At 40.5% G+C, this 13,418-nt stretch overlaps 1 protein-coding gene across 8 annotated transcripts in view; it reads right to left on the bottom strand.

Annotated features, from left to right (window-relative positions):
* The window catches only part of LOC136871688 (centrosomin), a 540,670-nt gene that overhangs the window by 455,761 nt on the left and 71,491 nt on the right, over positions 1-13,418 (bottom strand). For 6 of the 8 annotated variants that reach the window (XR_010859792.2, XR_010859793.2, XR_010859794.2 and 3 more), the window contains exon 1: positions 8,836-9,726. The exons of 1 other annotated variant lie outside the window; for it this stretch is intronic. Coding sequence is in view for 4 of the 7 variants with exons in the window: in XM_067145191.2 (XP_067001292.2) it covers positions 8,836-8,915 (80 nt within the window). In the remaining 3 variants the exon portion in view is untranslated. Of the gene's footprint in view, positions 1-8,835; positions 9,727-13,418 lie in introns of those variants that run through there. One more of the 8 variants, XM_067145196.2, reaches the window with a different exon arrangement.

Genomic DNA, 13,418 nt, shown 5'->3' with positions numbered 1-13,418 from the left:
ACTCGTGCAGCAATCGCCATTAATTTGATCAGAACAGAAGAAATGAATCTTCTGCACGTGCAAAACGTATTCCAAAGAAATTAAACTAATATAATTCCCGTTCGTATTTATCGATGATGTTGATGCTTGTTGTTTAAAGGGGCCTAACATCGAAGGTCATCGGCCCCTCGTATTTATCTGAGCTTAGGAACTGACTACGAACACTTCTTAAATAAAAGCGTCTCTGATTTACTGACTTCGTTCATAACTACACATAGAGTTTAAAGTACAGTAAATACAAGATTATTCAAAAGTTCGGAATAATACAAACCGCATCCGAAAACCAAAGATTTATTAAGTTCTTATTAAAACAAGCTAATCTAGAATTAATTCCATATTACTTATTCGTGCACCCTAAAGATAATGTTTAAAATAGAAAAAGGAACACACTGTTTTTTCCTGTCTTTGAAACAGGCTTTCTATACGGTGAGTTGTTAAAGAAATGCAGCTTTTATAAGAGCAATAAACCCTGCGCCACGTGACAATGTAGTACCGTATCATCAGTCATCAGCCTTGGGTCCCGGTGAAAATTGGATTAAGTCTCAATTTTCTGTTCTTAATGTATATGGACTTCAGTTATGTTTCGTCACTGCAGAAAAAACCGAAAATTGTGGCCTTCAGTTCTGTTTCGTCACTACAGAAAAAAACCGAAAATTGTTTGAACAATAAAATAAAAATAGGTTATGATTATGAAAAATGTTGAGAAGGGAGGGTTGGCTGCTGAGCTGGTGGCATATTATGGAACAGAAGTACAAACTGTTAGCGATTTTAAGAAAAACAAAGACACGCTGGAGGATTTTGTGCAGAACAGAGATAGCAGTACCCACCTTCAAAAAGTAAAACATAAAAGTTTATTTCACAGGATAAACTCCTTCTTGCTGTTGACAATACACTATTCTTTAAATTAGATTATACGTGTTTTTCGATTTTTCACACATGTATTTTTCTCAGCTCGAATAACCGGGTGTTTACAGGATTTTCTTTGGTTTCCTCATGGTTAAAGAGCAAAATAAAAGCTATCGACGACAAGGTCATGTAGGCCCTTTAGCGACATAGAACTCCGTAAGTGGAAGTCTCGTTTCTAAATTTTTCGACTTTCCTTCTGCGAAACGAATCCACGTTCTTCTCGGTGAACTGTTCACACCTTTCCCGCCTAGGCAGCCATCTTCTTTAGGGTCACAATCAAAGTACATCATTCTTTTCACATAAGCATCTTCAATATTAACAAAAAGTGAGAATAGATACCGTAAACAGTGTAGTCCTTTCAACACACCGCCCGTGTAAATGGAGATCATCCGTGACAGAAAGTAGGATGCACTGTCCTTCGTCTCCAATTTCTTCTTCCACAATGTCATATTAAAAAATTATTCCGGAGCTTAAAGGAAAATCTTAATACACATCTATACACTATAATAATAAAGACATCCTGCAGTGTTAAAATAAGTCAGATATGACGCAAACATTCAAAAATAAATGAATATTACATAAAAGAACAATAAACAAATAACACTTTTAAAGCTGTTCGGTTGTAAAGCCATCAGGAAGCAAAGTTGGAGGAGGTTGTGATTATTGTTTTAAGGGGAGGTTCAACTTGATAACCGCCCCCTCATGCAATGCTGTTGCTGATAGTGGAAGTTGCAAGTAGTTGACCTTTGTTCTGGAACATACTTCAGCACTACGCTGCAGGCAGCAAGCCTTGAACATCTAGGTGACCGGGCCGTGACGCCATGATATTAAACCAGTGTTGCCAATTTACATATTTTCTAGCTTCTTTTTGGAAAACTGCCTCGTGCAAATCTAAGCGCTTTTCTTTAACGTTCAGTGGACAGCCATAAAGACAAACAAAAAGCCATGAATGGAAATGTCCTAAGTATGGATGTCCAACTAAATATCTTTTTTGATGATGATGATGCTTGTGGTTTAAAGAAGCCTAACATCGAGGTCATCGGTCCCTAACGGTACGAAATGAAATGACAAATTAAAAGTTCAAAACCATTCACTGACCAAAATAAAAAATGTCATGAAGAATGAATGGATGGATATGAATTTAAAATATCAGTGGATCCGACTCAAAAAATCTATCATAAATAATAGTATTACTGACCAAGGGACCACTTCTAAAGCACAACCCTGAATGGAGGATGCTTGATGTCTAAAAGGGTCCAAAATCCTGGTCAAAGGCCCCTCAGAATGGTACTTACCGCTAGTAAAATAGAACCATGGTATTTGTCATGTTGGGGTAATGATCAAAAGTAGCGAAGACTCACGATGTTCCACACATTATGGTACTACTCACAAGTATTGTACGCCGTACAGGTAACGCAGACCTATGGTGTTCTCACATCATGGCGCCACTCATAGCCAACGCAAACCGATGGGGTTCCTCACCTAGATGTACTAATCATGGGCGCCGGTATTCCCGTGGTGTTCCTCACATAGTGGGTACTAATCACAGGCAACGCAGACCCACGGTGTCGCTCATATAGTGGTACTAAACACAGGCAACGCCCAGACCCGTGGTGTTGCTCACATGGGTACGACGCACGGGTACTGGAAACCCACAGTGACCCTCTCTCTGCTGCTACTAAGCACAAACCTATTGTGTACCTAACATAGTGGTACTACTCGCAAGTAAAGGCGACCCATGGTTTTTCCCGCGCGATGGTACTAATCAAAAGTAGTGTCATGGTTCTCATACAATCATCCCTTGGTCGCCCCTTTTAGTCGCCTCTCACGACAGAAAGGGGGATACCGTGGGTGTATTTTTTGTCTGCGTCCCCCACCCAGAGGGGGCAGAGGGAGAGAGAAAAAAAGAGAAGAAGGCATCCGTCACTTCGATAAATGAAGTAACGGACGAAGAAAGGCAAGGTCCACGAAGGGCGTGAAAATAAGACTCCCTAGGCCTCGAATGCTCTAATACCGTCGGGGTCGAAAAAGAACAAGAGTTGACAAAGGGAGATCGGACAGGATAGACGAAAGTGACAAGCCTGGCACAAGTAAGTGGAAGCAATGCCAAGACTCAGCTAAGGGCCCCGTGGTCGCCAATCCACACTCCCAAGTTGAGAGCCCCTTGGGCCCCTTTTAGTCGCCTCTTACGACCGGCAGGGGATATACCGCAGGTGCATTCTACATGTGGGTCCCCCCACCCGCAGGGGGTAGTGTGTTTGGTCCGCGAGAGGTATTTTATTTCCCTCAAGTCTGCCGGCAAGCCGGTTAGGATCCCCTATCCGCCACCTGGGATGCACCACGTGGGAGTATCACCTCTCCCCCTGCTACGCCAGCGTAGTAGGTTCGTGGTATCTTTTTTTGAAAGGAATCAATGCATGTTGACCCTCTTTTCTATCTTGGTGGATGTATATACACATTGATTACTGCACTGTTGATGAAGACAGTTGTTACACTGACGCATCTTGTGTCAGCTCGTATCAAGAGCTGGTTAAGTAGCAACATTTCGTTTTTCCTTGGTGTAATGCTCAAGAAGAATGGAAAAACAAGTTGAAGCTCAGTTGGGAGAAGATCAATTTGGCTTCAGAAGAAATGTAGGAACACGTGAAGCAATCCTGACTTTACGTCTGATCTTAGGATCGAATCACGAAGGACAAGCCCACATACATGGCATTCGTAGATCTAGAAAAGGCATTCGATAATGTTGATTGGACCAAGCTATTTATGATTCTGAAGATGATAGGGATCAGATACCGAGAACGAAGAATCATCTACAATCTGTATAAAAATCAGTCTGCAGTGATAAGAATCGAGGGCTTTAAAAAAGAAGCAGCAATCCAGGAAGTAGTGAGGCAAGGCTGCAGTTTGTCCCCTCTCCTTTTCAATGTTTACATAGAACAGGCAGTAAAGGAAATCAAAGAGAAATTTGGAAAGGGAATCACAGTCCAAGGAGAGGAAATCAAAACCTTGAGATTTGCCGATGATATTGTTATTTTATCTGAGACTGCAGAAGATCTCGAGAAGTTGCTGAATGGTATGGATGAAGTCTTGGGTAAGGAGTACCAGATGAAAATAAATAAGTCTAAAACAAAAGTAATGGAGTGCAGTCGAACGAAGGCAGGTGATGCAGGAAATATTAGATTAGGAAATGAAGTCTTAAAGGAAGTAGATGAATATTGTTACTTGGGTAGTAAAATAACTAACGATGGCAGAAGTAAGGCGGACATAAAATGCAGACTAGCACAAGCAAGGAAGAGCTTGCTTAAGAAAAGAAATTTGCTCACTTCAAACATTGATATCGGAATTAGAAAGATGTTTTTGACGATTTCGTGTGGAGCGTGGCATTGTATGGAAGTGAAACATGGACGATAACTAGCTCAGAAAGAAAGAGAATTGAAGCTTTTGAAATGTGGTGTTACAGAAGAATGCTGAAGGTGATATGGATAGATCGAATCACGAATGAACAGATACTGAATCGAATTGGTGAGAGGAGATCGATTTGGCTAAATTTGACGAGAAGAAGAGTTAGAATGATAGGACACATCTTAAGACACCCAGGACTTGTTCAGTTGGTTTTTGAAGGAAGTGTAGGTGGTAAGAACGGTAGGGGTAGACCAAGGTATGAATACGACAAGCAGATTAGAGCAGATGTAGGATGCAATAGTTACGTAGAAATGAAAAGGTTAGCACAGGATAGGGTAGCATGGAGAGCTGTATCAAACCAGTCTATGGACTGATGACTCAAACAACAAAAACAACAACAATGCTCAAGAGTAACATCGTAAAGTTAAAACTATGAACCCAGATGGGGACGGAAGTTTTTGCTGTTGTAGTTGTTATTCGCCATTCCGCCAGCTGATAGTGATGAAAGATAGGGACTGGTGCTACGTCTTCTCACCATGAGGCATATCATGTCCAGTGCTGCCAACTTAGCTTTTCCCCGCTAAATCTAGCTTATTTAATCCGATGTTTAGCGGAAAAGAACAATATTCCCGATGTAGCTTTCTCCCGCTAAATCTAGATTATTTCATCCAACGTGCCTCATGTGATGTGGCGTTGTGGATCCCCCAGTATGAACGAAGACTTTACTCTCTCTGTCTCCCCCCCCCCCCCCCATTCCACCTCCCTTGGTCAACTCTTGTTTTCTTTTCCGACCCCGCCGGTAATAGGTCACGAAGCCTAGAGAGTGTTTCACTTTCGCGCCCTTCGTGGATCTTGTCTTTCTTTGGCGATACTTTCATTTTTCGAAGTGTTGGACCCCTTCAATTTTCCCCTCTGAGTAGTGTTAATGGAGAATGGTTTCCCAGTTCTACTTCCTGTTAAAACAATAATCACCACGACCTCCACCTGTCAAGAATAGCTCAGTCTACATAATTAAATTCCAAGGTTTGCGGTTATAGTAGTTTGCTATGAATTTAGCAGAGCAAAGAATAATTTCATTCCCTACCCGATGAGCAGTGCTATAAATATCTGACTTATTTTTTTAACTTTTTCCAGTTTTCATTTAGCTTTTTCTAGCTCATACTGGATGATGATCTAGCTTATTAAATGAAAATGGGGTTGGCAACACTGATCATGGCATTACTACAAGGTGGGAAGGCCATGGAAGAAGAAGTTAGTCTGTGCAATTCTCACAATAAGGGCAGGTCTAGACCGTGTACACAAACCGTTGCAAGAATTATGAGAAATATCAGAGCTTTTGCGGGAAATAGCACCCTTGGTTGCGCACAGAAATGAATATGGGATAGGATAACAAAAACTCAGACAGCTCATAATCACAAGACTGTATTTCTGGATTAGAGGATCCAGAGGACTTGCTATGCTGAGTGAGTCATTCTTTCTTGCCAAGCTTCTGGCTTTCCATCCGAACGGCTGAGGTTCGAGTTCTGGTCGATCAAGAGTTGGAATGTTCATTTGAAATACGCATACGTCAGGGAAGAGTATCCTGCTTTACGTCCCCGGACAAAACCCGTAATGAGCCAAGTGGCTCCAGCTACCCCAGAAGGAAAAAATATTTCTAGCCAAGTAATAATCGCATGCTTGTTACAAAACTTCCCAGCAGAAGGAATCCAAACTTCAATATTAATATTGCTGTAAAAATAATAACTAATGACAATAAATCCTATTCCGAAATTATTTTTATTAAAATATCGCGGGTTGGAAAGCTGAATTCCATCAACCAGGGAACTTTACGAGAGACTAACTTGAGACATGTATTTAACGTTCATGCTGGTCATCACTCAACTTAGATCAAATAACCGACCGTGAGTGAAAATGCTGTTGTGGTTCTATCAATATGCGTCCTACTGTTATGTTGTGAGGAAAGTTAGTGATAGATTGCAATTCTTTATAGGAATTAATCCAGTAAAGCATTAAAAGTTAAAAATTAAATGATGCGTACTTTCAGGTTTGTTTAGACTGAAAAGGGTATATGGGATACACTTCACTTCGTCTCAATATTCACAATCATTTATAATTGACAGAACCATAAAGCAAGAAATATTTTCATCAAGTCTATGAAAGGTCAACCAGACAGACGACGACGACATGAACTGTTCCAGTTTCTGCTGTGGACTTGCCAAAACCACACCATTCCGGTCCGGTCCGAAGTACCATACCCACAGTGAGTTTTGAGGATTATCAGCTGCACAACAGCAAAAACACAGCACGAAAGGAGGGACAACGTATATATTAATAAAAATGCGTTTTCTTTAGCATGAGCTCCGTTGTTAAAAAAAACAAATCCCAATGACATTGCGTTTAGTTTATACAATGTCGACATTAAAGCGGTCGACTGAGGACTCGATTTCTTCTTTACATACCGATAATGTGGCATTTTTCTCCCTGCTGTATTTTGCTCCATATCTTAAGATATATTTGGCCCTCACTTTTCGATGGTAACTTACATATCTGATTTTATGCCTCACATCTCACAATTTTTAGAAATGCAGAACATGATTATCGTTTCCTGTTCCTTTAAAGAGCTATCATGGTCACTGAATTTGCACGTCGTTTTAAAGGTCTAAGCGCAACTCAGAAAAATATTCCATTCTGGGTAATGTGAAAAGAACAGCACTCTGTACAAATCTTCGGAAACACTTTCTGAAACCAATCTTTAAAGCAGCACTAGTTATTTGTACGTACGTACAGTGCTCAGCCCGAAGGCTCGTTGGGTCTTGAACAGCTCCGCCATTAGCTGTCATAAATGGCCTAGGCATCGCTGAAGAGGCGAACTCGTGAAATTAGAAGTGAGGTAGTTTCCCCGTTACTTTCCTCACTGAGCCAAAAGTTGCTATTACAATCACTGCCACGCCCACTGAAATGCATACAATAACCGACCCTTTGAACAAAATGTTCCACCATTCATAGCAGGGACTGGTTGCACAAGGAATGGCATTTCTAGCAACGCTCATTCCGCAGTCACTTTCATATTGTCAAAGCCCAAGATAAGAACAAGACAAATCAATGAAAGTAAAAAGAAAAATCCATCAAAATAATTTACGAAACTGACCAGTTATGTTTCATACACGGAAACGTACTGAAGGGTGGGGTTCCCAGGGATGCCATGAGGGAATTATTCCCAGAACATATGTGGAACCTGCCGGGCGAGTTGGCCGTGCGCTTAGAGGCGCGCGGCTGTGAGCTTGCATCCGGGAGATAGGGGGTTCGAATCGCACTGTCGGCAGCCCTGAAGATGGTTTTCCGTGGTTTCCCATTTTCACACCAGGCAAATGCTGGGGCTGTACCTTAATTAAGGCCACGGCCGCTTCCTTCCAACTCCTAGGCCATTCCTATCCCATCGTCGCCGTAAGACCTATCTGTGTCGGTGCGACGTAAAGCCCCTAGCAAAAAAAAAAAAAAAAAAAAATAAAAAAAAAAATATGTGGAACCAACTGAACATCAAATGTTATCTCGATCAGGTTAAACAGGCAATCGGGGAAATAATGATTCCCACTAATATATCTACACGAATTATTTATATACTTTTATACCGATATAAGTCCGACTCGTTGGCTGAATGGTCAGCGTACTGGCCTTCGGTTCAGAGGGTCCCGGGTTCGATTCCCGGCCGGGTCGGGGATTTTAACCTTCATTGGTTAATTCCAATGGCCCGGGGGCTGGGTGTTTGTGCTGTCCCCAACATCCCTGCAACTCACACACCATAACACTATCCTCCACCACAATAACACGCAGTTACCTACACATGGCAGATGCCGCCCACCCTCATCGGAGGGTCTGCCTTACAAGGGCTGCACTCGGCTAGTAATAGCCATACGAAATTAATTAAATACCGATATAAGCTGTCATTCAACGGACAACAAAAAATGAGAAATATACCATTGTAACCGACTAGATTTTTCTATAATGAAGATGATGATAATAATAATAATAATAATAATAATAATAATGATAATAATAATAGATTTTTTTTACAGTGATTATTCCGTAGTTTGGTCGGCACAATTACATCGATTATATCGTTAGGTTTATATTTCCTTTTTGTTTCGTGTTTCTGGATGATGGCAACGGATGAAATGCTTTTAACATACCACACATTACACAAATATCAAGCCCCTCCCCTTTCGTAAGTGTAGCGGGAGGCAGAAGAGAGACGGAATATTTTATAACGTGTCAAAAGGTCAAAGCTTTGAAAAACTTAAAATCAATCAACTTCCTCCCTTCTACTCATGCGAAGAATACAATGATTATTATTGTATTAAAAGAACAATCTACAGTTAAAGGAATGTTTAAAGTGAAACAGAAGAATTCTTTGCCAAATTATAAGCTATGGCACCAGTCTTAAAATTGTGCTTCCTGCAAATAATTTATAATTTTAGATTTGAAACTTACCAAAATGGACTTTGCTCTGATCCCTGGACAATGGGTCGTCTTGGAGGACTTTGAGCGGCTCCAAATCTGAATACTGACATGGTGGTTGACTAGATATACTACAGGTAACTAACTGGCTAATAATACAACTCCAACAAGACTAGCACAAGCAAACAATTATCACAGAAAACAATGGTATTGATTCTCGAGGGATTGTTGCCAAAGTAACTAAGAGTTTCTCAATAAATTTTCAACCGTAAATTAAACGGTACCGGAAAGTTTCTGAAATACTATAGGAGTTCCGAACTAAATGATTATATACAAACTGTTAGAAAAAAATTCTTATGATCGCTAATAATTTCCAAAACAATGTGCACAGTTCGCTTTAACATCTGTGGCCAAAAGTATTTATCTTCTGAAAACACTGCAAACTGGGCAATGATAAAAAGTAGCATACCGGTGTTTTTTCTTTCTCTTTTGCATTTTGGGTTTTGCACAAGGGAAAATGGCTATTCAGCCCTCGGATGAAAATGACAGGGTACACAATCAAGGGAATAGCCACAGGCAAAAAATTTTCGTCGCGTTCTCTTAAAACCATTGGAAAACCGATGTCGAAACTGTTCATGTTTGTTTCTTTTCATACCGATCCACCGCCAAGTTTCTTCGGTCCAGCGATCATCGTATGACATCTTCCGAAGATGTCGATAGCCATTGCGGCCAGTTCTTCAAACACAACAAATTCCAGTCGCTAATCCTGAAAGTGACACCACCATTTTCGCTAGGCTACACAGGAAAAATAAATGACCTAATTCGTTGCTTGCACACAGTGAGTCAGACGAAGAGGGGAGGTCAAACTGAACGGATGCTGCGTTACCAGGCAACCACACTCATCCTCGACTACGCATCTCCGCACTGGCTCCGGCTCGCTACTGCGCGCGAGGAGCATGCTTCTTTTGGGACGGGAGATCGATTCAATGGGTGGTGTGGGCTGGGTAGGGGAAGAGAAGGGAACACACTGGGCGCGGAGAGGGAGAGGCAGGGTAGTTAGAGTGAGGAGGGACGCGTCATTCTATATACACACAGGATGTAAGATAAGACTTATTCAAGCTACATCGACATCATTCGCAGAAACCCGAGTTGACAACGATACATTTCCTTGAGACACAAAGCTTGATCCGCCAAGAGCTTATGGCGGATGGCCACGTGAGAAATAACCAAGGGGTCTAAGGCCTAAACTGGAATTGTCAAGTAAGTCATTAACTTCCAGTTCGAAGTCTGCCAGTAAAAACTACTCAACAAACCCTGACGCTATTGTTTGGGTCATCAGTCCATAGACTGGTTTAATGCAGCACTCCCTCCATACTCCTCTCTCCTGTACTTATCTTTTCATGTCTACATAACGCCTACATCCACTTTAATTCGTTTGTCACATTCATGCCTTGGTCTACTCAACTATTCTTACTGGCTACACTCCCTTTAAAAACTAACTGAACAAGTGTCTCAAGATGTGTCCTATTAATATATCTCTTCTAGTCAAATTTCGCCTAATCGTTCCCCTCACCAGCCCGATTCATTACCTCTTCATCTGTAATCCGATCCACCCATTTGACCTTCAATATACTTCTGTAACGCCACATTTTAATACTCCCTTTTTCTGTACAAGTTACAGTCCATGTTTCACTTCCGTGTAAGGCCACGCTCCACACAAAGATCTTAAAACACGTGCCTAATTCACATATCTATGTTTGATGTGAGCCAATATCCTGAAGAAAGGCCTTCCTTGATAATGCTCGTCAGTATTTCACGTCCTCTTTACTTCTGCCATCGTCAGTTTCTACCAGGTAGCAATATTCATCTACCTCTTTTATTAAGACAATTTCCTAATCTCATATTCCCTGCATCACTTGATTTTATTCGATTTTACTTTAAGGATTGATTCACTTATTTATATTTTGTACTCCTCCTCAAGGACTGTGCCCGTGCAATACTGCAATTTCTCACATCAGAGAGCAATATAATCGGTAAATATCAGAGTTTAGATTGATATCGTCAAACAGAGATCCGGTTTACTCTGCCATCTACTAGGTAAAACAGAATGTCGAAATTGACACATAGGCAGTCTAGATGCCATCAAATCAAAATGTCTGCAGACGGTAGCCGAGAGCATATTATTATTATTATTATTATTATTATTATTATTATTATTATTACTTCAAACAACTCTGATCGTTTACATCTATGTAGAGATTGGATCACCGGCATTTTTGTCATAGCATCCAATCTACTATCACCTACGAGACCATAAGCAGATAGTCTACTTGTTTTCTGAAGATGGAATAACGAACATTATATAATTATTTTTATGAAAATAGGTCAAATAAACTTTGCTCAACAGTAACTTAAAAGACATAAAAATCAAAAGCAGATTGTCGGAAACTGTGTGAATGATGGTTTTTAACAAATGACACGATATTTCCAGCAAAGTTTGGCTTTCAATCCAACCACTCAGGCACACAAGGTCAGAAATTAAATTACTGTACTACACATGATATACAGTGAAGTACAGCTCCATTAAAAGATACAATGATAGTTTTCGATCTGTAGGTGTTTTTCTGCTAAGAGTCCTTTAAAAAAAGCAGTCGTTTGCGCAGAGAAGTGGATCCTACTACTTTATTAGAACGAACTACACGGTTACAAGCGTCACATTCCGAAATATTGACAAAAGAGAATCTGAGATAATGTAGAAACACGTGATCCAAGACAAATGAAGATAGAAATATAACCACTTTATTCTTCCTCATCCTCCTGGCCTTCCCTAATTAACTGGGGGCTGATTTACTGACATCTAGCGGAGATGAATGACAACAGAAGAGATACCGCACCCCATGACTAACAAGTCAGTGTAATCAGAGTGTAGATCAGTTTTACACGGTTACAACATTGTAAGCACCACATTTAGTTTTACTCGGCATGCAAGGAGAGACCAGACCCTACGTCCAACAGATTTCAACAAGCTTCAATGTACCTCTTGGGGACTGAGTGGGGGGGGGGGGGGTTACAACTTTGAGGGAGGACCAGTACCTCGCCCAGGCTGCCTCGTCTGCTATGCTGTATAGGGGCCTTGTGGGGGGGATGGGAAGATCGGAACGGATAGACAAGGAAGAGGGACGGAAGCGGCCCTTAGTCTTAAGTTCGGTACCATCATCGCATTTTCCTGGAGAAGTGGAGAAACCAAGGAAAACCACTTTGAGGATGGCTGAGGTGGGAATCGAATCCCCCTCTCTAAATGTTCAAGCTGTAAAATGGTGTAAACCATTGTAGAAATAAACAGGTCTATGTACTTATTTAAAAAATAATAATTAGGAAATCTTATTTTTGGGATTACAGTACCTTCGTACATACTGTAGTTTTTCGATACAGAAAATATTAACAAGGAAATGTGACACTTCCCATTTTGGCTCCCTTAATACTGCTATTTGAAAAAAATACTTTTTAAAACTGTTTTCTAGCGATGTTAACTCTCTCTCTCTCTCAAAACCTACTTTCGACTTGTGGTTCACCTAATCCTTGATATACCGAGCTCGATAGCTGCAGTCGCTTAAGTGCGGCCAGTGTCCAGTATTCGGGAGATAGTGGGTTCGAACCCCACTGTCGGCAGCCCTGAAGATGGTTTTCCGTGGTTTCCCATGTTCACACCAGGCAAATGCTGGGACTGTACCTTAGTTAAGGCCACGGCCGCTTCCTTCACACTCATAGCCCCTTCCTGTCCCATCGTCGCCATAAGTCGGTGCGACGTAAAGCAACTTGCAAAAAAAAAAAAAAAACAAAAAAAAATCCTTGATATAAAAAACATGACAAGAACTGAAGTGTACAGACGAATTTAAAATTGTTTTTATACAGTTATTATTATTATTATTATTATTATTATTATTATTATTATTATTATTATTTTACAGCGTTATGCCCATCTGTGGAGCGCGATACAACTTATTTAGCTAATGTTGATATTTTCTTCTCCCAATATTCATTTTTTTCCCCCTGTTTCTCTATGTCTTTAATAAGTTATCTGCCTCCAATGATTAAGGTTTCCGAGGTGTATAGTGCTTCAGGTGCTTCAGGTTTTATAACTGAGTTGTAATGTCTTAATTTTGCATTCCTGGATATTGATTTTTTGCTATATCTGTTCCAGGTGAGTCTATAGGCCTTCTGTAATTTTGAGATCCTCTCCTTATTCGCTCCACGATCCAAGCCTAATGACTGAATCAGTTCTCCTAGCTACCTGAACTTATTCACTTGATTAATTTTGCCGAATTTCGTTTTTAGAGGCTTCCCATCTAGATAACGAACGGATCCTTCCATATACTGAGTTTTTTCATACGATACTTGGAGCCAGTCTTAGCTGCAGTTCCATGCATTTTTCAAGGGCCTGAACTGCTTCTTGTATGTTGTAAGAAAGACTAGCTAGATCATCTGCGAAGGCCAAACACTGCAAATGATGATGGTTATTATTATTATTATTATTATTATTATTATTATTATTATTATTATTATTATTATTATTATTATTATTATTATTATGTCCGGCTCCATGGTTAAACGGTTAG

Source organism: Anabrus simplex, chromosome 4, assembly GCF_040414725.1.
Source record: "Anabrus simplex isolate iqAnaSimp1 chromosome 4, ASM4041472v1, whole genome shotgun sequence".
NCBI lineage: Eukaryota > Metazoa > Arthropoda > Insecta > Orthoptera > Tettigoniidae > Anabrus > Anabrus simplex.
The sequence above is the reverse complement of the archived record's forward strand: the minus strand, read 5'-3'. Positions and strand labels throughout refer to the sequence as shown.